Source organism: Zophobas morio, unplaced genomic scaffold (genome assembly GCF_036711695.1).
Source record: "Zophobas morio isolate AGI-343-1 ecotype UQ-CSIRO unplaced genomic scaffold, CSIRO_AGI_Zmor_V1 ptg000049l, whole genome shotgun sequence".
NCBI classification, from domain to species: Eukaryota; Metazoa; Arthropoda; class Insecta; order Coleoptera; family Tenebrionidae; genus Zophobas; species Zophobas morio.
Window position 1 is genome coordinate 627,812 of NW_026972154.1, and position 24,241 is coordinate 652,052.

The 24,241-nt window shown below is 31.1% G+C and overlaps 2 protein-coding genes and 1 long non-coding RNA gene across 3 annotated transcripts; 1 reads left to right on the forward strand and 2 right to left on the reverse strand.

Moving 5' to 3' along the window:
- Window positions 1–8,506: 8,506 nt before the first annotated feature.
- LOC135142540 (putative nuclease HARBI1) lies at window positions 8,507–9,505 on the reverse strand. The gene has a single exon (XM_064074256.1). It carries the CDS (start codon window positions 9,503–9,505, stop codon window positions 8,507–8,509), a length of 999 nt encoding a protein of 332 aa, XP_063930326.1.
- Window positions 9,506–15,913: 6,408 nt separating this feature from the next.
- On the reverse strand, window positions 15,914–17,050 carry LOC135142631 (uncharacterized). The gene is made up of 3 exons (XM_064074375.1): window positions 16,936–17,050; window positions 16,671–16,885; window positions 15,914–16,616 (listed from the first exon to the last, which is right to left on the reverse strand). The coding sequence occupies exons 1-3, from the start codon at window positions 17,012–17,014 to the stop codon at window positions 16,281–16,283; spliced, it is 630 nt and encodes a 209-aa protein (XP_063930445.1). The 5' UTR covers window positions 17,015–17,050; the 3' UTR covers window positions 15,914–16,280.
- A 139-nt stretch (window positions 17,051–17,189) lies between these two features.
- On the forward strand, window positions 17,190–18,082 carry LOC135142647 (uncharacterized). The gene is made up of 3 exons (XR_010282575.1): window positions 17,190–17,471; window positions 17,576–17,985; window positions 18,039–18,082. It is a non-coding gene; the product is annotated as an uncharacterized LOC135142647 (long non-coding RNA).
- The last annotated feature ends 6,159 nt before the right edge of the window (window positions 18,083–24,241 follow it).

Consider the following 24,241-nt stretch of genomic DNA (forward strand, 5'->3'; position numbering starts at 1 on the left):
AAACTCGCAAAAATAGATATTTTCAACATTAATTTTATAGATGAATTGAAGAAATTATTTTTCTACGACCAGTTTTTCGTATTTTTTTAAATTCTGAGGACCGAGCCGCAGGCGAGAGTTAATCTAAAAATGAATTATTGTCACTTGGAAATGCATCTAAATATCAACTTATTTTGAAAGAAACTAATATTTATGTTTGTCATCAAGTTTTGCTTCTTTTAAATCTATATTCTGATCAGTACTTCTTTACTTTTCATTAATTTCTTCAAAGCCTTCAAAGCAGTCAGAAAGATTACAAAAACCGTATTACAAACTTCGGAACAATTTTTCGAATTTTTCTAAATCTTGAAAACCGAGCCGCAGACGAGAGTTAATTTAAAAATTAATTTTTGACACTTAAAAATTCATATAGCTAAATAAATATATATTTTCAAAGGGACTAATATATATGTTCGTCATCAAGTCTTGTGTTTTTAGATCAATAATCTAATTAGATTTCCTTTACTTTTTATTAATGTTTTCAAAGTCCTTATAACAAATGCTAGTTCACATTTGATTGTTAATTAATTGTACTAACATTCGGTTGAATTTAACTGCTAAAACCAAAAACAATTAGTATTTAATTTCGCGAAATTATAATTACAATTTGACACAATCAGTAAAAATCCATATCTGTCTTTTAACGGAAGAAAGTAACTAAATATCTGCTGCATTAAGTCTAACTGACTTTCATATTAAACTTAGTTAATTAAAGCAAACAATTAACTAATTCTAAGTACGTTAAATAACATTGTCATTTTCGATGAATATATCACTTACAATTAATTACGATTAATCATACTTACTTGCTAATGAATTAATTTTTCCGTTCAATAAATTACAAGTAATTTAGGTTAAAGAAAATTTAATTTCAGTAAATTGCACGTAAGTATGCTTGATTCTTATCAATCGCATTAGATTGCTCACTAATTGGACTGAAATTCGGTTGAACCGGACTGCTAGAAGCAAACTGGCCGTAGAATTAGTGTTAGTTTAATTCTGTTTAATTTCATATAATTACTAGAAACCTACAACTGCCATTTAGCGAACCAAAGTAACTCAGTAACTATGCATCAGTTGACATTAGTTCTAACTGACTTTAATTACGTTTAATTAATTAGAAGCAACACAATTAACTAACTGTAAGTACGTTAAATAACATTATCATTTTGGATCACTTACAGTTAATTACGACTAACCACAATTCATTTCTAAAAAATGAGCCTTTACGTTCAATAAATTACAAGTAATTTAGGTTAATTATAAAGGTTTTTTGATGACAAGATTCTTTCGTCTACCGAACGAATTTTTGTAGTATCTAAAGTTAATGTAGAAAAAAGATCTAAAATTTTATAAAACTATTGTTCACAAGAAACATTAAATTCAGTAAATTGTACGTAAGTGCTCACTAATTGGACTGAAATTCGGTTGAATCTAACTGCTAAAAACACAATTTTCTAGAAGTTATAATTACTTTCGATTAATTCTATTTAATTTCATATAATTACTAGAAACGTACAACTGGCATTTAAGGAACCAAAGTAACTCAGTAGCTATATATCAGCTGTCGTTAAGTCTAACTGACCTCAATTAAGCTTAAATAATAATTAGAAGCAACACAATTAACTAATTGTAAGTTACGTTAAACAACATATCACTTACAATTAATTATGATTAACCAAAATTAATTTCTAAAAAATGAACCTTTAGGTTCAATAAATTACAAGTAATTTACGTTAATTATAAAGGTTTTTTGATGTCAGAGCGAATTTTTGGAGTATTTAAATTTAATGTAGAGAAAGATCTAAAATTCGACAAAATTATTCTTTACTAGAAAATTTAATTTCAGTAAATTTCACGTAAGTATGCTTAATTGTTATTAATCACATTAGATCGCTCACTAATTGGACTGAAATTCGGTTGAATCGGACCGTTAAAAGCAAACTAGCCGTAGAATTAGTGTTTAGTTTCAAGAGATTATAATTACTTTCGATTAATTTTGTTTAATTTCATATAATTACTAGAAACTTACAACTGGCATTTAGCGAAGCAAGTAACTCAGTAGCTATACATCAGCTGTCATTAAGTTTAACTGACTTCAATTAAGCTTAATTAATTAGAAGCAACGCAATTAACGAATTATAAGTACGTTAAATTACATCATCATTTTGGATCACTTACAGTTAATTACGACTAACCACAATTAATTTCTAAATAATGAGCCTTTACGTTCAATAAATTACAAGTAATTTAGGTTAATTGTAAAAGTTTTTTGATGACAGATTCTTTCGTCTACCAAACGAATTTTTGCAGTATCTAAAATTAATGTAGAAAAAACATCTAAATTTCTATAACACTATTGTTGACAAGAAAATTTAATTTCAATAAATAGCACGTAAGTGCTCACTAATTAGACTGAAATAATGTTGAATCTAACTGTTAGAAGCAGAAACTGAGCGTAGAATTAGTGTTTATTTTCTAGAAATTATAATTACATTCGATCAATTCTATTTAATTTCATATAATTACTAGAAACGTACAACTGCCATTTAGGGAACAAAAGTAACTCAGTAGCTATATATCAGCTGTCGTTAAGTCTAACTGATTTCAATTAAGCTTAATTAATTAGAAGCAAAACAATTAACTAATTGTAAGTTACATTAAACAACATATCACTTACAATTAATTACGATTAATCAAAATTAATATTTAAAAAATGAGCCCTTAGGTTCAATAAATTACAAGTAATTTAGGTTAATTATAAAGGTTTTTTGATGTTAGAGCGAATTTTTGTAGTATTTAAATTTAATATAGAGAAAGATCTAAAATTCGACAAAATTATTATTTACTAGAAAATTTATTTCCAATAAATTGCACGTAAGTGTGCTTAATTGTTTTTAATCACATTAGATTTCTCACTAGTTGGACTGAAATTTGGTTGAATCTGACTGCTAGAAGCTCAAGCTCACCGTTAAATTTTTATCTAATTTCAAGGAATTATGATTACTTTCGATTAATTCTGTTTAATTTCCTACAATTACTTGAAACTTATACCTCCCGTTTATTGAAAGAAAGTAACTCAGTAGTTATAGTTCAACTATCATTAAATATAACTGACTCTAATTAAGCTTAATTAATTAGAGCCAACAATTAAGTAATTGTAAGCACGGTAAGAACAATATCATTTTGGCTAAATATATTAATTGCAGTCAATTACGGATAGTCACAAATAATTTCTAAAGAATTAGCTTTTACGTTCAATGAATTACAAGTATTTTAGGTTAATTATAAATGTTTTTTGTTGTCTACGAAAGAGAATTTTTGTAGTATCTAAAGTTAATGAAGAATAAAGATTTAAAATGCTTCAAAACAATTGTTTAAAAGAAAATTTAATTTTAGTAAATTGCACGTAAGTATGCTCAATTGTTATTAATCACGTTCGATTGGTCATTAATTGGACTGAAATTCGTTAAATCTAACTGCTAGAAGCAAAAACTGATCGTAGAATGAGTGTTTATTTTCTAGAAATTATAATTACTTTCGATTAATTCTATTTAATTTCATATAATTACTAGAAACGTACAACTGCCATCTAGGGAACCAAAGTAACTCAGTAGCTATGTATCAGCTGTTGTTAAGTCTAACTGACTTCAGTTAAGCTTAATTAATTAGAAGCAACACAATTAACTAATTGTAAGTTACGTTAAACAACATATCACTTACAATTAATTACGATTAACCAAAATTAATTTCTAAAAAATGAGCCCTTAGGTTCAATAAATTGCAAGTAATTTAGGTTAATTATAAAAGTTTTTTAATTTCAGAGCGAACTTTTGTAGTATTTAAATTTAATGTAGAGAAAGATCTAAAATTCGACAAAATTATTCTTCACTAGAAAATTTAAGTTTAGTAAATTACACGTAAGTACACTTAATTGTTATTAATCACATTCGATTGGTTGGTCACTAATTGGACTGAGACTTGGCTGAATCTGACTGTTAGAAGCAAAAGCTCCCCATTTAATTATTATTTAATTTCAAGGAATTTTAACTGATTTAGATTAATTCTGTTTAATTTTCTACATTTACTAGAAATCTACATCTGCCATTTAGCGAAAGAAAGTAACTCAGTAGCTATATATCAGCTGTCATTAAGTCTAACTGACTTCAATTAAGCTTAATTAATTAGAAGCAACACAATTAGCTAATTGTAAGTAGGTTAAAAAACATTATCATTTTGGATGACTTAAGTTAATTACGATTAAACACAATTAATTTCTAAAAAATTAGCCTTTACGTTCAATAAATTACAAGTAATTTAGCTTAATTATAATGGTTTTTTGATGTCATATCTTTAGTCTACTGAGCGAATTTTTGTAGTATCCAAAGTTAATGGAAAAAAAGAATCTAAAATTCCACAAAATTATTCATCACAGGAAAATTTTATTTCAATAAGTTGCACATAATTACGTTTAGTTGTTATTAATCAAATTAGAATGCTCACTAATTGGACTGAAATTTGGTTGAATTTGACTACTAGAAGCAAGAGCTCACCGTTAAATTATTATTTAATTTCGAGGAATTATAATTACTTTAGATTAATTTTGTTTAATTTTCTACAATTACTTGAAACTTACGTCTACACTTTAGCGAAAGAAAGAAACTCAGTAGTTATAGTTCAACTATCATTAAATCTAACTGACGCTAATTAACCTTAATTAATTAGAGCCAACAATTAAAAAATGGTAACTAGGTTAAATAACATTATCATTTTGGCTATATATATATATGAATTGCAGTTAATTGCAATTAACCACAAATAATTTCTAAAAAAGTAGCCTGTAGGTTAATTAAAAAGGGTTTTTGATGTCAGATTCTTTCGTCTACCGAGCGAATTTTTGTAGTATCGAAAGTTTATGTAGAAAAAAATCTAAAATTCTACAAAATTATTCTTCACAAGAAAATTTAATTTCAGTACACTGCACGTAAGTACGCTTAATTGTTATTGAACACAATAGGATGTTCACTGATTGGACTGAGATTTGGTTGAATCTGAGTGGTAGAAGTAAAACTTAACCACAAAATTGTGAGGAATAAGGAACTCTAATTGAATGCGATTAATTCTGTTTAGTTTCCTACAATTACTTGAAACCTGCATTTGCAGTTTAGCGCAAGAAAGTAACTCAGTAGTTATAGTTCAACTAAAATTAAATCTAACTGACTCTAATTGAGCTTAATTAATTAGAGCCAACAATTGAGTAATTGTAAGTTGGTTAAATAACAATATCATTTTGGCTAAATATATTAATTGCAGTTAATTGCGATTAACCACAAGTAATGTCTAAATAATTAGCCTTTGCGTTTAATAAATTACAAGTATTTTAGGTTAATTATAAATGTTTTTTGTTGTCTACGAAAGATAATTTTTGTAGTATTTAAAGTTAATGTAGAATAAAGATCTAAAATTCTACAAAACTGTGGTTTAGGAAATTAAATACGCTTAATTATTATTAATCACATTCGATTGGTCATTAATTGGACTGAAATTTGATTGAATCTGAGTGCTAGAAGCATAAGCTCAGTGTTAAATTACTACCTAATTTCAAGGAATTATAATTGATTTCGATGAATTCTGTTTAATTTCTTAGAGTTACTAGAAACCTTCATCTGCCGTTTAGCGAAAGAAAATAACCCAGTAGTATATCAGCTGCCATTAAGTCTAACTAACTCTAATTAAGCTTAATTAATTAGAACTAACAATCATCACTCTTAAAGAATTAGCCTTTATGTTGAATAAATTACAAGTAATTTAGGTTAATTATAATTGTTTTATATGGTACAATTTATTTAAAAATAACTAATATCTATCTTCGTCTTCAAGTCTTGCATCATTTAAATCTATAATTTGAACAGATTTCTCTTTATTTTTATTAATTTAATTAATTTCCTCAAAGTTTCTGTAAAAAGCACTAACTTCTTTTACACACGAAGTATAGAGATAGTTTTTCTATGACCACCGCTAAACAATCAGACAGTTTAAAGAAGGAGCACCACAACCTTCAAGGCCATTTTTCGAATTTTTCTAAATGCTGTAGACCGAGCCGCATTCGAGAATTAAAGTAAAAATGAATTTTTGACACTTGGAAATGCATATAAATTTCAATTTATTTTGAAAGAAACTAATATTTATATTTGCCATCAAGTTTTCAATATTTTAAATCTATAATCTGATCAGAACTCCTTCACTTTTTATTAATTTCTTCAAAGTCCTTACAACAAATGCTAACTTGTTTTACGGTTGAAGTGAAAAAATGGTTTTTCGAATTTTCCCATATGTTGACGAACGAGCTGCAGACGAGATTTAAATTTATAATCTGCTCATATCACCCTTTTGTTTTAATTTATGTCCTCAAAATCTCTACAACATACGCTAATTTGTTTTACAGACACAGTGAAGAAATGGTTTTTCTACGACCATGTTTACAATCAGGTAGTTTAAATAAGTAACATAAAAAACTTCAATGCAATTTTTTGAATTTTTGCAAATGCTGTAGACCGAGCCACAGGCGAGATTTAATATATAAATGAATATTTGACCCTTGATAATATCTGTAATCTCCCTTTGCTTTTAATTAATTTCCTCAAAACATTTTAAAACGAACACTTATTTTTCACAAGTTGAGTGAGTATTAAATAAAAAAAAGTATGTGTATGAGTTTGAAGAACTTGAAAATAGTTATTCAAATTTTTAAATAACATCCTGATATATTTTTTATCTTTTTCATTTTGACAGCATAGGTATATATCATAAAATTTTCACACACACATCAGTTCAAAATTTCCAAGAGTACCAAAAGCAATTAAAAATTTCAAAAACGTCTCTTCGTTTTGTTGTTGTTAATAATGTCTAGAATCTGAAATATTATCCTAGAACTACAAAATCGCAAGGCTCAACACTGGATGCACACAAATAATAACCATATTAAACTTGTTATTTATTGTTAAGTGAACGCTTTATTGAATTATGTAACGATTAAGTCAATTACTGTTTTTGACATTTAAATAAATACGAGTACTCAGAGATGTGGAAAATAATTCACCATCAGCTAGTTCTTCACTTGAGAATTAAGGCATCGATTTTCAGGAAAACGTTCTTAACGCTAATAATGGTCATTTTCAGAAAGGAAAATTGTATTGTATTTGTAATCTGCTTTATATACAATGATTTCAGGAGTGGCACAAGATTCCAACCCAGTTCTGTTATCGTTCCTGATTTTCATAAGTGATGTGCGCGCTGTAATATTATTCAACAGAAAGTGTTTTATATTGAAAATTCCATGGAAATGTAATGATAAATTTCTTAGTTGCTACAACGTCCATAATTTAGGATTATTTATAGAAATTACCGAGACTATTAATAATACTTTTGGCACATCATGGCTGATATGCATAAAATTAAGTATTTACTGAAAAGTAAAAACTTTAAGTAAAAGCAAATGCTCAATAGTAAATACTAAAAGTAGAAGTTCTTACTAAAATTCGTATGCATAAACTTATACTTATACTATTAAGTAAATACTTTAAATTTTCCAGTAAATACTTAGAATAAAAAAAAAATAGGCGGTGTCACTCAATGATGACAAAATCTTCCCGACATTAAAGCCGTGTGTGCGTATTTTGTAAGTGAGACCTACATAAATCCCCCTATTCTATTAAAATGAGTTCTTCTGAATCTGAATCAGAAATTATAGAATCTGCCGAAAAGAGTAATAAGCAAGAACAATTTGTTTCATTGCTTAAAAAGTGGCGGATTTTATTAAGTAAGTCGCAAACTCCAGCGAAAAGAGTACAAAAGAAGGAAGCTTTAAAAGAATTTTCAAATGCTTGCCTAAATAATTGTGGGGAACAACTCACTCACGAAAAAATATTTAAAAAAATTAACAATATGAAGACGGAACTAAAGAAGAAATCAGATATGAATAGGACCGGAAATAAAAAAAACGTGCTTAAATCCTGGGAGGAAACCTTATTGAAATTAATAAATGGCACTAATGAAAAAAATCCCACGATTTATCGAATTCCAGGCATGTTAACGTTTTAATGACGTTATTACTTCGATGATGTGTGCAAAAATTTATAGCAATACTGTTATCAGGTGCTGCAGCTGCCGGAACTTCGAAAGAAGTGGAGGCAGTAGAATTGAATTCCGCCCATATAACTACTTTGCCATTGCCACCCAAAAGAAAGTGTACATCTACAGAACTAGCAGCAGAAACGGATGAAACTAGAGTTCTATCGCTTAGCGAGTTGCAAAGGCTAGTGTTATTGGAACAGTTAAAATTAATAAAAATGCAACAAAAAGAAATTGAAAATAAAAGAGAAAGGGAATAATTTTGTACGTCGTTAGAAGAGTTTTTTCTGTTGTTTCTGTTTTATTAAAATAAATATGTTAGTAAAAAAAATGTTCTTTATCTTTGGGCATACAAAATTTGAGCCAATTCATTTCTGCGTTGAATTCCTTGAATTGGATTGTGGTTTTCGTGTTCTACAATTTCATCATCTTCTTCAAGAAGAATATCAGGAAAGTCGTTTACATCATTTACAAATTTAGAAACGTTATGCAGAACAAAACAAGAAACTATCAATTTTGGTATTCTAGACAAACGAACCCTAATATCATTCATCAAAATTGGAAATCGTTTTTTCACTTGACCGAAACATCTTTCGATAATCACTCTGTTTCTTTTGTGCATGTTATTAAAGTGTATTTCAACCTGGTTTCTTGGGTTTCTGTAGGGAGTTATCAACCAAGGAGCAACGGCATAACCCGAGTCACCTAAGAGGATGGCTTGTCCTTGATATCTCGAAATAATGGGTAATACTGAAGAATTTCTCCAAATTCTACTATCATGCACAGAACCTGGCCACGTGGCATCAACACTTGTAAACCATTCTCTGCTATTACATGTAGCTTGTACGTTTATTGAAGCAAACTGCTTCCTGCATATGTATTCATCTCCATGTTCTAAAGGTTTTTTAATTTTAATCTGAGTGCAATCTAGAGCGCCAATAACAAAAGGAAAATTAAATGCTTCTTGCCATTGGTGTCTAGCTGCGTCGATTTCAGCCTGTTCTGCCGGAAATTGAATCCACTGATTTACCTTTTCGTAGATTTTTTCACTAACAAATTTTACGTTTCTGGAGACTGAACTTTGATGGGTACCACTGTCCTCACCAACACCAACTTGAAAACCAGGATCACCGACATACCTTAAAAATATTTGTATTTTTTGTTTTGGTGTCAAAGCACCTCCCATTCGTTCATTGTTTTCGCCCAAAAACACGTCGGCTAGGTACTCTACGTTGTCTTCTTCAAATCGGTACATAGCTTTATAAGTAGAAGCACCAGCTTGCCTTCTAGCCTTATAAATTTTTCGTCGCCGAATGGGCAGCATGAATTGAGCCATTTTGAACTTTATTCACGTCAATCAATTCACGACTCATGATAATTTGATTTAATTTCTCTTAGAACAAATAAAACAGTAACTGTTAAAATAAGATCGATTTTGGCACATGGCGGGGCTGGTACCTGCTAAGATAAGAGTGATTTTGGCAAATGTGATACCCTCTAAGAAAAGAGAGACAGGGTGGGCGGTACAAATACCTGCTAAAATAAAATTGACTTTACCAAATGAGATACCTTCTAAGAAAAGAGAGGCCGAGTAGGTGGGGCTAGTACCTGTTAAGATAAGATTGCTTTTCACAAATGACGTATTCTCTAAGATATTTAATTAAATTATTATAAGAAAAGACACTAGGGGCTCCAAAGCATTTTCAAATTCTTTCTAAACAGGAATACCTAGAACTTCAAGATTGTTTTAAATTTTTGAAAGAAAAAACAGGCTTCCAAAATTTACTCAAAAACAGGTCAGGTCAGAATTTTCCAAAAATAGAACACCAAAGTCACCCAAAATTGTTTTCAAGCATCTCATATAGCAGCTTGAAAAAAATTAAGTTTTAACTTGTGAAATCAAGTAGATACTATTTATTATGCATATTGATCTGAGTATTTACTGGAAAATTTAGTAAATGCTGGAAAAATTTTAACCTAGCTAGCATGTAGTATATACTTTTTAGTTTAAACTAATTTTTATGCATATAAACACTAGTACATACTTAAAATTTTCAGTATTAAGTATTTACTAATTTTTATGCATATCAGCCCATATTCTAAGTTAAAATATTGTCTTGGTGTCTTCAAATAGGAATTTAATTTACTAGAAACTGTGCAGCGTAAGTTCATGGAAAGGACATTGTATTAAATTCCAGTTTATTAAAAATTCTAAAATTAATGTTTTCAAAGTTAGAAATGATAATAGTTCAGAATTTTTGAGTTTTTGCGTGAAATATTTTTGTTTTTGTCTATATCACCTCTTAACCAAAATAAGTGTGGGAAACAACTTAAAATATTGACGCTGATATTTCTAATATCTAATCATTATTGTCAAATGTCATCGTCTTTAGAAAATTGTACTCAGCACTACTTGCACGTTTAAATTTAACAAACTTGAACATTTGAAAGACACAATTTGGAAATACGTATCTAATATTTCGTTAGACACGAAAATGTGTCAAAATCCTCAACAGCTTGTTCGTGATCAAACACTATAAATCTATTACAGCTGAATGCTGTTATAATGTATGCGAAGCACGATCCAGAAAGACGAGTGAAGGCAGATTGGATTAAATATTTACGTCTCGTACTATAATCATGCTATGTGGATCGAATTTTTACAGCATTCTTCCATGGGCAAGCAGACACGAAGAATTTGTAAAGAGTGCTCTCTACTTCAGACATACCTCGGTTAATGCTTATTTAGAACATTTTTTTGAAATTTGAGTGTATTATAACAAAATCGAGACGCAGTTGCGATGTTTCAATTTTCGAGATTTTTGGTAGGCAAATCAATTTGATAGTTTTGACAAGAACCCAAGACTCAAAAGTATTGTTTTGTTTATACCTGGTTCGTCCCCACAAAGAGAAGATTAACCCAGTGGAGAGTTAACATCTGAAACGAGTTTAGGGTAGAATTTGTTAAGAAACTAGGTAACCATAATCATAAGCTCTTCATCATTTTAAGGGTGAGCTAAAGCATATTCCAACATAGGGAAATACATATAAACTTCTGCTCAAGTTTTTGCCAAAAGTATACGTCCGATTGTAATAAACTTCACACCGTTGAAATGATCGTAAAAACCCCTACCCAGACTGCTTTTCCGTTTTTTAAATTATGTTGTCAAAAAAACTACAATGCGTTAAAATTGTGATGACTGAGATTATCTGGTTTTCGCTATTTATGGATCAATTTTACATTTTCAAATAGATACATTACTAGAAATTGTATTAAAAAATCCATCGCGCTTTACAGAAATAAAATATCTTAAGAAATAATTGAGTAAACAGGGGCAGAATACTTAAAATGTGTGGTCAAACAAACTTTAGCCATTTTTCTGGTCCATTCAAATCTATAACAGGTAACCGATAGAGTCCGTCCTTTTAAACCTCTCATAATCCGACAATAAAATTGTATGAGAGTGTGCAGCCTCTAAGGTATTCTAAATTTAATCTGGAAGCTCCTGACGAAATTTATTTTATGATGAAACTTGCCAGACATTTTTTTTTTTTCAGAAATTCTTTAAATGACCATTTTATTTTATGTTGTATCATTTTAAATTTATTATCGCATAGTTCTGGATCTCAATACATACGTACTTCACAAATTTTTGGATAAAGCATACCATATTTTAATTAGGAAAAAATATATACACAATTGGATTAGTCTTTAATTTTACCTGAGAACGGTTACTTTTGGTATATTATTCAGAAGTAAAGTTTTTCTAAAGATATTTGGAAACAGAGGTAATCACTTTATGAGTGTCATTAATTAATCCCTGGTCAACCTCCAACTGCCTGCAATTGAACTTAATCTCCATAAATGTACCCGAGTAACCTGCTTTTTCGGGGTTGGTTTCCAGAACCGTATTTATACAGGGTGAGTATTATAATAACGGGACCCTGACCAATAGAGAGCGGATTTCTAGGTTTAATGCTTTTTGTGAAAAATGTAAGCACTTCAAAACTTTTTTATATCTGTAACCATCATACAATTTGGAGTCATTTGACACATTTTTTTTTATGCTTATTTGCTTTTTTTTCAATTTTATGCATATTAAAACTTATATGCTTATTTAATGCTTTTTTCGACGAATATGAGTTTTAATGCATATTTTGTTCAAATGCGGGCCTTGTCGGGATGACAAACACTTGTTAGTTAGCCGTATCGTATCGTATGCATTTTACCTGGACTTGACCATTGAAGTACACTTACTCAAGACCCTTTCTGTGAATAGGTTCCGGTCGTTTGGGAAATAAAATTTTATTATAGGATTGGAAAAATACTCCATAGATTTTATGACTTTAAATCCTTACTTCCGTTGATAATTAATTAAAGCTTTTAACCAGATGTTCTTTTTCGGCATTTTGCGTCAAGACCGTTGAAGATTTTCTAGGAAAAAGGATTATTGTACCCAACTACCTACCTTAAAATTTTTCTAATGGAAACTTTTAAGTAAATGAACCGTTTATTTCACAACCAGCAGTCTATCGCATCTGTCGTAGTACAGTGTTATACGTGGTTCTCCCTTGTTACATGTTGAGTTCTTTTTGGTAATATTACTAATATTTTAAAAGAATGCCGAAAGTAAAATCGACGCCGGATGAGTGGATAAGGGATTTTCCAGAATTAAAATTAGAAAACAACAAAATATTCTGGAGAGCTTGTGTGAAAACCGTAAGCCCATTAATTTTTTTTTATCCATTTTCCTGTGTTAATTCTGTATATGTACGTTGTTTTAGATTCAAAGTGATAAAAAATATAACGTGACGCAACATGTCAGAACGACTCTTCATGTAGAAAGGAAGAAAATGTTTCTAAAATCAAACAGCAGACCATACATGAATCTGTTGCATCTACTTCCACAAAAGATGAGCAGTTTCAGTTTAATTTCGATTTATGTAAAATAATGATCCAGTCCAATATACCTTTAAAAAATTGGAGAAAGGCCCTCTTCAAGAATTCCTTGAAAAACACTGCAATCGACATATTCCGGTTGAAAGTACTCTCCGAAAAAATTATGTAGGCCCAGTGTTCCAGCAAGTTTACAACGAAATTAAACATCACGTTGGAGATAATTATTTATGGTTCGCTGTCGATGAAACAACCGATAGTTGTGGAAGATACGTGGCAAGTTTAAGTGTTGGAATCTTAAATGAAAATTTCCCTAGTCGAGGGTATGTAGTAAGTTTGAAAATGTTAGATAAAACAAATGGCAATACGATTACCAGATTTGTAAATGACAGTCTTACGTCACTATTTTTGCCAAATGCCGTACCGGCGAATACAATTTTATTGATGATCTCGGATGCAGCTCGTTATACGTTGAAAGCAGGGAATAATCTAAAAATATTGTACCCCAATTTAATTCACTCTACTTGCATTGCCCACGGTTTAAACAGAGTGGCTGAAGGAATACGTTTGCAGTTTCCTACTGTTAATAAATTAGTGGCAAATGGTAAAAAGATTTTTGTTAAAGCCCCACTAAGAGTGCAACATTTGAAGGAAAAATTTCCAAACATACCATTGCCCCCAGAGCCGATTATAACGAGGTGGGGAACATGGTTACAGGTTACAGGCCACATTTTATTATGACAAATATATCAAGGAATTTGAGGAAGTAGTTACGGAGTTTAGCGAAGATTCTTCTCAATCGATTAAAGATTGCATAAATATTTTGGAAAACAAAGATTTGCGACAAGATCTAGCTTTTCTAAGAAGCAATTATCAATTCGTATGTGAGGTAATAAAAGAGTTAGAAAAACCCAACATGTTGTTGGTAGATGCCATAAACTTAGTGAAAGAATTTAAACAACAAGCAAACGCAGTAAGGGGTGATATTGGTACTAAAGTATGTCAAAAACTTGACGAAGTGTTAAATAAAAATGAAGGTTTCGGTGTTCTTTCCGACGTTGCTCGTGTTTTACAAGGCCAGAAGGTGGAAAATTTGGAGTTAGATTCAACATTAGTTGCAAAATTCAAATTTGCGCCAACAACGAGTGTGGATGTTGAACGCACATTCTCCAATTTTAAACACATTTTAAATGATCGGCGAAAAAATTTTACAGTGGACAACTTGGAACATATTACAATCATAAATTGTTTTAAAGAAAACTGAAATACGTGTGTAAAATATAAAGTCTAGGATTATTGTAATAATATTTTATCCAAAGTTCTAAGAAGTGTTCTTTGATTTGTAATATGATTATGTTTTTAACGCTTTTTTGCTTGAAATAAAACTTTTTTAATGAAAGTGTTATGCTTAATTAATGCTTTTTTGCTTAAAATAAAACTTTTTTATTGAAAATGTTGTGCTTATTTAAGCGCTTATTCTTAATTTTTTTGTGCTTATAAATCCGCCCTCTAATAAGTACTATGGGACAAATACGTCAAAAAGTTTCCGAAGATAAAAACTCCAAGATGTAAAATCTTACATAGGACATGCTTTCAGAAGGACGTCGGTGATTTTGTTGGCAAATACTGGAGTTGAGTTATTTATTCCTTAACAAAAAATCTATTTGCATTTGCATTAAAATTCTTTTGCTTTAAAAACAGCTGATAAAACTGATAAAACCAATGGAAAAATTCCTAAGTTTATTTCCACCGTTACTTAGGCTAAACTCGTGCGGAACTGTGCAAAGTTTTTTTATTTTAATATCTCAATCTTCAGTTTAAAAAATTTTGGGAGCGAATAAGCTCCACCCTTATCGAGTGACATTAGTACAAGATGTAAAAGAAAAAGAATTTCCCAGAAAAATACAATTTTGCAATTTTATACAACATCAACTAGTTGGACAACAATTTTTTATTCGAAGTTTTGTTCAGCGATGAAGCAAGATTTGGCAATAACGGGGTTGTTAATCGACACAACTGTCACTATTACTCCCAAAATAACCCCCACTGGATCAGAACAGCTCATTTTCAAAATGTTTATTCCATAAATGTGTGTGAGACGTTTGCAAATAAGTGGATTGGCAGAGGCAGTGTGAATGCATGCCCCCCTCGTAGTCCCGACTTAACACCTTTAGATTTCTTCCTCTGGCGGGTTGTAAAAGAACAAGTTTACCAAAGTTTTATTCGTAATTGTGAAGATTTAGATATCTGTTGTGTTGCATTGAAAATTGGTCAAGGTCCCGTTATTATAATACTCACCCTGTATATTTCGTTAGAAAGATCAAGTACTTATTGATAAACGTTTATTTAAGAATTTAACTGTGTATGTTGTTCTGAAAATCATTCAAATAACCCTTACTAATCACCCTGAATTTGCAAATAAAAGAACCGTTACTACCTCGGTAGCTTTCAGTTGATAGGAACATTTCGCTGTGATCAGTCACCGGTAGTAAAATTAAATAAACACACCAAAGAATTTAACAGTCAAAAATTTAGTGCCAATGCCATCGACGTAATCAGATATCAAATAAAAACGATTGGTCAAAATGAGTGGTTCAATTGTGCTAAAAAAGTCGTTTCAATAGTTTAAATTTGACGGCGTGTCCAAAATAACAAAATAAAAATTCCACACAATCGGTGAGGAAGAATGGAAGGCTGTCAGCAAAGATGAATTCCGATTTTTCAAAATGTAGAATTTATCACTCCACCCTGTATTTCTTACACAATATATATATTAATGATTAACGAAAAAACTGGTATGCAGAGAAGAGCTTTTTGTATGACAAGTCGTTAATTAATGCGGCAGAATTATTGACTTAACGTTTGATTGTATTTTAGATCTTTTCAGAGTAGATAATAAATGCTAAACAGCACTAAAACCTAACTATATTAACATGCAGGATAAAGTAGGAGATTACTTAGTATTGTCAAAATTACAATACTTTTAATATGATAAAATTATTTGTAAATTTTGGTCATTTTTGTAACACCCTGTGCAGCATTTCTGGTCTTTCACAATCGACTGACACACCTATTTAATAAATTTTACAACTATAAATTTTTAAGACTTATGCTTTACTTAAAATAGATATGTTATTGTCTAATAATTCGTTTTATAATACTGATGATTACTGCTAAATAATTTTACATAATACTTTCCAATTCAGTTCAAAATTCAAAATTCCAAAGTGCCATTTTCGCCGTTTCTACCACCAAAATCAAAATCCTCCTCTTTGTCGCGTTTCTTATCCTTGCAATTAAAAGCCAAAACTTGATAAGACATAAACTGAGCAAAAACCCCTTTCGAAGGTACATAAAGCCCTTGATAGATAAACCTGTGCGGAAAAACTTTCCCCAGAACGATCCCCCCGTCGCTGCGAACTCTTCCAATGTATAAATCCTGGCCCAAAACTTTCCCACCCCCCACCAAATTATGGTCAGTCAACAAGTGCAAATCTTCGCTTTTCGTGCTAACCCATTCGAACGCCTCTTTATCAGAACTACACAAAATCTAAAAACAAAAAAATCAAAAATTACCAAAAAATACAAATTTTCATAAACTCACGTTGATTATAGTGAATGGATCATTCTTGACTTCCCGCGTGATCCCCAGTGACGTAATCCTCGCCGTCCCACTACTCGGCAAAATCATCCCGGCAAAAACCTCGTTGATTAGCTTCAGTTGCACCAACCCCACGTAAAAAATTTCGCCGGAGACGTCTCGGCCGCCGGGGATTGCATCTTCAGGGATCGTTCCGTTGTACAAAGTCCAGTGATAACCTGGAATTGCGACGACTGCCACTAATGGAAAGATTAATGGTCGAACTTACTGCAGTTGCCACTGGTGAATTTCGTGTCCATAAACACGCAGGGTAGGAGTGAAAGGAAGACGAGTGCTCCAGCTGCCATTTTAATTAATGAATGGTTCGATGTTTACATAGTTAATTTATTGTACCAATCCTGAAAATTTGCATCTATTAATAAATACTTGGGGGTTATCTTTGAGGTTAAATAAAATGACCCCGTGACGGGTTTTCCATAATAATAATTAATTAAAGGAGAGGAGGCGTCAGTGTGGCTGAGGTTTGGTGAGACGACTGTGGCGAGGTTTGATTTTTATGGGGGTTTGGGTGGTAGTTTAAGTGGGAGTGGAGAGGAGAGGATATGATACATCTGGGGGTTTAAGACTGAAGCGAGCATTAATAAAAATTGTTTAAAATAAGGGTATGTTAAATACGGTTTGTTCGTAATCTACGATTAGGAGAAAATGGGTTTACTATATAGATGTTTGATGGTTATTTATGACTAGAGTGTATTTTTTAGGTCTAGAATTCTCCTATCGTCGTTATTTTGTGTAAAATCATAAGTAAGTATGATACTGAAATATACAGTGTGTCTATAAATGTATTTTTATTATCTTTTATTGTTTCGTTTTTTGGTGTCTTGGCGTCTATGATAAAAACGAAGCAGCTTAATATTTAAAAAAACTAAACAATGAAAACACTCAAGTCAGCAACAAAGGAAATGGACCAGACAATAAATACGGCAATGACTCTGGTAACAAACAAACAAAGAAAAGAGAAGAAATAAAGAATAGGAGAAGGAAACAAAAACAAAATCTTATACTCATGAAACATGTAACGTAAGGGGTATTTATGAAGAAGGAGCTATTAAAAACCTTATTAAGGAAATTAAAACATATAATATAGGCTTTTCTCCTTTTTATATTTACTTCAGGCATCGCAGCGAAATTTATATATTTAACCGAATTTAAAAAATTCTGTTTATTTAACGCCCATTTATTACTACCTAAAATTTTCAATTTCCTTCTTCATCCAAAGACAATGAGTTATTCTGCAAAGTGTGTGGAAAAGTTGTAAGTAAACATTTAAAATACTGAAGCTTGAATTATGTCCAGATTTTTGTTTCCTAGTTTAAGTGCGAAAAAAAATCACACTTTGAACAACACTGCAGTGGTGATGCACATAAAAATAACGAGAATAAATCCAGTAAATAGACTTTATTAATCATTAGTTCCGACATTGATTTTAGGCAATTTTGCACCGATTTATGTAGGGCGTTTACCGCAGCAAATATTCCATGGAATAAAGTTAGTTCTCCTGAGTTTAAAAATTTTATGCATAAATATACAGGAAGGCATTTACCCTCAGAAACCACTCTGAGAAAAAATCATTTACCAAAAGATTACGCTTTGGTGAGCACCAGAATTTTTATTTAAAAACTTTTTAACATAAATTTTATAATTTACAGGTAATTAAACAAATTAGAAATTCTATTGGCAATAATAATATATGGATTAGCGTCGATGAGACGACGGACAGATTAGGAAAATACATAGCCCATTTAGTAATTGGAAAGTTATCTTCTGAAGAAGCTGGCCGTCCATTTCTACTAGCTTTGAAGCAGCTTGATAAACCTAATAGCAACACAATCTCGAGATTTATAAACGAATCACTGGGAGTGGTATTGATAATTTTAAGCATTGAAATTATTATACGAGTAATTTATTTAATTGTTAATTTGCAGCTTTATTGTGGCCAAAAGGAACTGAATACAATAAGTTAAATGGTTTGTATCAGATGGTGCTTCATACATGATCAAAACTGGTACTAATTTGAAGGTGTTTTATGAAAATATAACACACTTAACATGTATGGCACATGGGTTACATTTAGTGTCTGAAACAATTAGACTGAATTATCCAGATGTCAATGGGATAATTAGCAATGTTAAGAAAATCTTTTTAAAAGCACCAATAAGAGTAGAGTTTTATAAAAACAGTTTACCAAATACACCTCTCCCACCTGAACCTGTATTAACCAGGTGGGGCACTTGGATTCAAGCAGCATTGTTTTATGCAGAACACTTTGATGTTTTAAAACAAGTCAGTAAATATATAATGGTTTTTTACCATCATTCTTATATTGAATATTTTTACGTTGTAATGTCATTTGAAGCCACAGATGCACAAAGCATTAAAAAAGGTCAAGAATTCCTGAATAAAGCAAACGTTAAAAATGAACTCTTGTACATTAAAACTCACCTTAAAATTATTGCTGATGATTAGAAATTATAGGTTTAAAATTAAACCAAAGTATGGAAATTGTGGAAAAAGTGTATGCATCTTTAAAAAACACACCAGGAAAGGTTGGGGGAAATGGCGTTCCAAAAATTATGTTCTCTATTAAAAAAGGATACAGGATACGATTTTATATGTTCAGTAAATAACGTAATTTGCGGTAATGGAAATGCTACCAACAATACATACATAAATGAAAACGTAGATTGTTCAATATTTAATTTTGCACCCATCACTTCTTGTGATGTGGAACGCACGTTTTCAAAACTTAAAAGTGTTTTAAGCGATCAAAGGTGTAAATTTACAACCGAAAATTTCGGGAAATATATAGTTTGCTTTTATAACTCATTTTAAATACCTGAATTAATATTTTACTTTTTGTTAAATGCGACTTGCTTTTGATCGCAATTTTTTTGCGATAACTTAGAATTGGTTTACGTAACTATAGATCGTTTGTTTAATAATAAGGGTAAAAGGGCAAAACCAAAATCTATACATTCTAAATATACATGCACCGACAGAAGAAAAAGAAGATGATGTAAAGGATGCATTCTATGAAGAAGTTGACAGAGTTATGGACAAAATACCAAAAAGAGATATCAGAATTGTAATGGGAGACGCAAATGCAAAAGTAGGGAGAGAAGAAATAGAAGGAAAACACAGTAAGCATAAGAATCGAACAACAATGGTCTAAGATTAATCGAATTGGCTATAGAAAGAAATATGAAGAAGATTAATCACGTACTGATCCAAGAAAATCATTCTAGATTAATACCATCAGTGAAATCGTGTCGACACAGATTTAGACCACTTTTTGGTAATGGCAAAGCTAAGGCAATGGAAAGGGGAAGACAAAGAGCACAGGAGGAATCACGAAGTAAGGTATAATACAGAAGAATTGCAAGCAGAGGAAATCAAAACAAAATATGAAGCATACATAGAAAGAAACCTCGAAAAGGAAGATCTTTCAAAAGAAAAAATACAAATACCAAATGGAACAATATAGAACGAATAGTAACAGAAGCGACAAAAAGACATGTGAGTAAAACAAAAGCAGGAGAAAAAAAAGAATGGTTAGATGAAGAATGCGAAGCAGAAATAAAACATAAAAAGTTACTCAGAATGAAAATGCTGCAGATAAGAAACGAAGAAAATAGAAGGAATTATAACAGTCAAAGAAAGATAGTTAAGCAAATATGTCGCAGGAAAAAAAATATATTTTTTAGAAAGACAAATAAAAACTGCAGAGGAAGTATACCAGAAGAAAGAGATAAGGAACTTTTAAAAAGACATACAAAACGTAAAGTCAACAAAACACGAATCTACGCAGTATATAAAAAATACAGAAGGCAACTTAATAGGCGACGATGAAGGAAAATTAAGAAGATAGAAATAGTACTTTGAACAAATAATAAATAGCGAAATCGGAGATCAGAGAGAAGAGCAAAAACAAGTGCTAAAAAAAGAAGTTTAAATAATGAAAGTATAGCAATACCAACAAGAGAAGGGATAGAGGAGATCATAAATCAGATGAGGAATAACAAAAATCCAGGGAAAAATGGAATTACAAAAGAAAACATAAAATATGGAGGTGACAAACTGAAAGACCATATCCAGCTGGTAATAAAGCAAATTTGGGAAACGGAAGAAATGCCGGATAAAAAGAGATGGCAGAAGAAGCTGCGAAAATTACCGTGGGATTTCGTTATTAGACGTTACGTACAAACTACTGGCATCGATAATAAAAAGAAGACTTGAAGCATATATTGAAGAAGCTCTAGGAGAATATCAAGGGGGCTTTAGAAAAGAAAGAGGGACAATCGATCAAATATTTTTGTTGAAACAAATCATGGTAGGAGACTACGAATATGAACTTCCTACTCTTTTCTTCGTGGACTTCAAAAGAGCTTACGATACGCTGAACAGGACGAAGTTAATAAACATATTGAGAGAACTAGATATTCCCGAAAAACTAATAAATCTAATAAAAATGTCATTGAAAAACACAATAAGTGGAGTAAAAGTAAAAGGAAAAATTAGTGACAGTTTGAATGTTAAACAAGGACTCAGACAAGGTGAACCGTTGTCAACAACTCTATTCAATCTGGTTCTAGAGAATAATACAAGAAAAAGTGATATAAATAGGAAGGGGCTACTATTCAATAGAAGCCATCACTGTCTATCCTACGCAGACGATTTAGTCCTACTAGCTAGGAACAGAAAGGAATTAGAAAGGATAACAACAAAGCTAATGAGACAAGCAGAAGATGTAGGTTTAGAATTTAATATATAAAAAAACAAATATATGGAACTAAAGAATATCTGTGGGAGTAGAAACAAAAACAACCTGCAAATAGGCAGACAAGAAGGAATAAAAGTAAAATTTGAAGGAATAGGAATGTTTATGTACTTTGGGGTGTTGATAACCAACAAATACCAAGAAGACAAAGAAATAGAACTGAGAATTGCTAAAGGTGTCCAAGAGGATTAAGAAAAATTATGAAAAGTGAAGAAATATCAAGGCAAACGAAACTAAGAATATATAAAACCATAGTAAGACCAACTCTCACATACGCGTGCGAGACACAGATTATGACAAATAAAAAGACTGGAAATTTGGGAAAGGAAGATGCAAGAATCTTTGGAGGCAAACGAACAGAACGAGGATGGGAAATAAGAACTAATGAAGAAATATATGATTTATATGAAGACACAGTTGTAAGCAATTTCATAAAAATAATAAGATTGCAATTGTTAGGGCACCTAGAAAGAATGACACAAGAAAGAGAAGTTAAGATGGTGGCGTGGAAAATTCCGGAGGGCAAAAGGAAAAGAGGCAGACTGAAGAAGAAATGGAAAGAAGCGATAGAGGAAGACTTAGCAGAAAAACAAATTCAGGACTGGAGGAAGAACGCAAAAAAACCGAAGGGAATGGAGACGCATCTAAAAGTTATGGTAACCGCGTTGATCGCAAACAACTGATCGCAGCGTCAATTGGTCGTAGCGACAACTGGTCACAACTCATCGCAACACAATTCGTCGCAAGTCCAACTCAAAAATTTCATTATTTCTAAAAAAGTGTCAAAATAAATACATACGAGTTCCATAAAAACAGTAACTATTAGGCTCATTTCCGACTAAACCAAAGTGCAAAAAAGTGAAAATATTGTAAAATAATTTTTTTAATGCTGACACATATTTCGTCGGTATGCTACTGTAATGTTCATTTGGATTATTCGTCTTATTAATTAGACACTCAAATAAGTGATTCATGCTTTTTTTCTCACAAGTTTAAAGTTTGTCAATTAAACGAGTGAAAAAAATGCTTTCAAAACGTGTTACACGTCATTTTTTTTTATAAAAATGGCTTTAAAATTATTACAACTGTAAAATTAAAAATTTATAGATTTATCATAATCAATGAAATCTTGAAAAACTCTGCTACAATTTTAAGTGAAAAAGTATTATTTTCATTACGTTTGATAGTTTAAAAAATTAAATATAGGTATATTTTTTTTAATAAATTTGGTGCAAAGAAATTTGAATTTATATATTAACAATTAATCTTGGAGTTTACTGCATTCTTTGCAGACAATTTTTTGGTAACTACAAATTAGTTCTGGATTATCTTTAATCCATGATAAAACCAAAGATGTGTCTTCATTCAGAACTTTTTTGAACGCTCACACTGTTAATGAGGCGCTTGTAGATACGAAAGAATGAGTAATTTATCTCATTCCCTTTGCTGAGTACCTACAATCCTACATACCAATCTCCACTTTTACGTCATTTGTGTAAACAAGATGTAAAAAGTTTAATTTTGACCATGGAGCAAGGAATATACTCATACTGGAGGAAGTGCCAGACTTAAAATGATGGTTTCGAGCCAAACCGGTAAAGTGTCATAAACAGTACCCATCATTACCTAGATAAGACTGCCGATGACAGTGACGTACAGTTTTTTTTTTTTTGAAGCGGCTCATGGAATAAAAATTGTTGCATAAAACAACGCACATAACAGATTTATATTATCTATTAATTAATATTATTTAAAATATTTAAATCAATCAATACATCACCAGTAACAAGTAATACAAACAGTGAATACCCTTAAAAAGTCGAAACAACCAGGATGACGACGCCACTGAGTAGTGGTTATTCGCAATGGCGTGACTAATTTTTAGCTTGGGAAGTTTGAAAAGTTTATTGAGGGGCATTTCACTCGGAAGGCCGACTATTCACTCAGAATTATTTGTCTAATCTGGCGGATGTAGGTGGGCAGATGTAAACTGCGGCTTTAATCTTCTCCAGCCCATGTTGTAAATGTTTGTAGGATGCTAAGTGCGGAGAATAAAAAAATCAGGTAGCAGCCCGTAGCAGGGTCATTCATGGAAAACTGCGAATCAATTATTTCTTCCTTTTTTTTAGATCAAAGAGCTGTTTTACACGTCACAGAAATATCTATCGTAAAAGGAATTTTTAGAAATAATTTTCTCGTGATTAATCGGTTGCAAAATTATTCTTGACGCTCTAACAAAAGTTTTTGCAATATATATTTACAATACACGTAAACCTTTCTCAAACTCTGTAAAAGATCCGTTGCAATTTACAAGGGATTAAAATAAGTATTATATCCGTCCAGTGGAATTTACATTCGCTGCATATGGATACTCTAGATCAGTGGTTCGCAAACTTTTATTATTGATGGCACCCTAAAATATTAAACAAAATTTGGCGGCACCCTGCCAAGAACAGTTTTAATTGTAACTAATTTATTATCAAAAACACTTTATCACATGATTGTATAATATGTAATGATTGATGTTAAGATTGTTTTTATAAATATTTATTTTCCATAATTTAAGCTTGTCTTTTAAAGCCAAAATTTTTTACTGGAGCTTAAAATATTTTCATTTCTACCTTGTATACTTGAATTTACATATTTTATTTAAGTGTTCAAAAATATTAGTTAAATATGCTAGTTTTGTACACCAAACGTGGTCTTGAAGGAGGTCAAAAAATTGTTCAATACATAT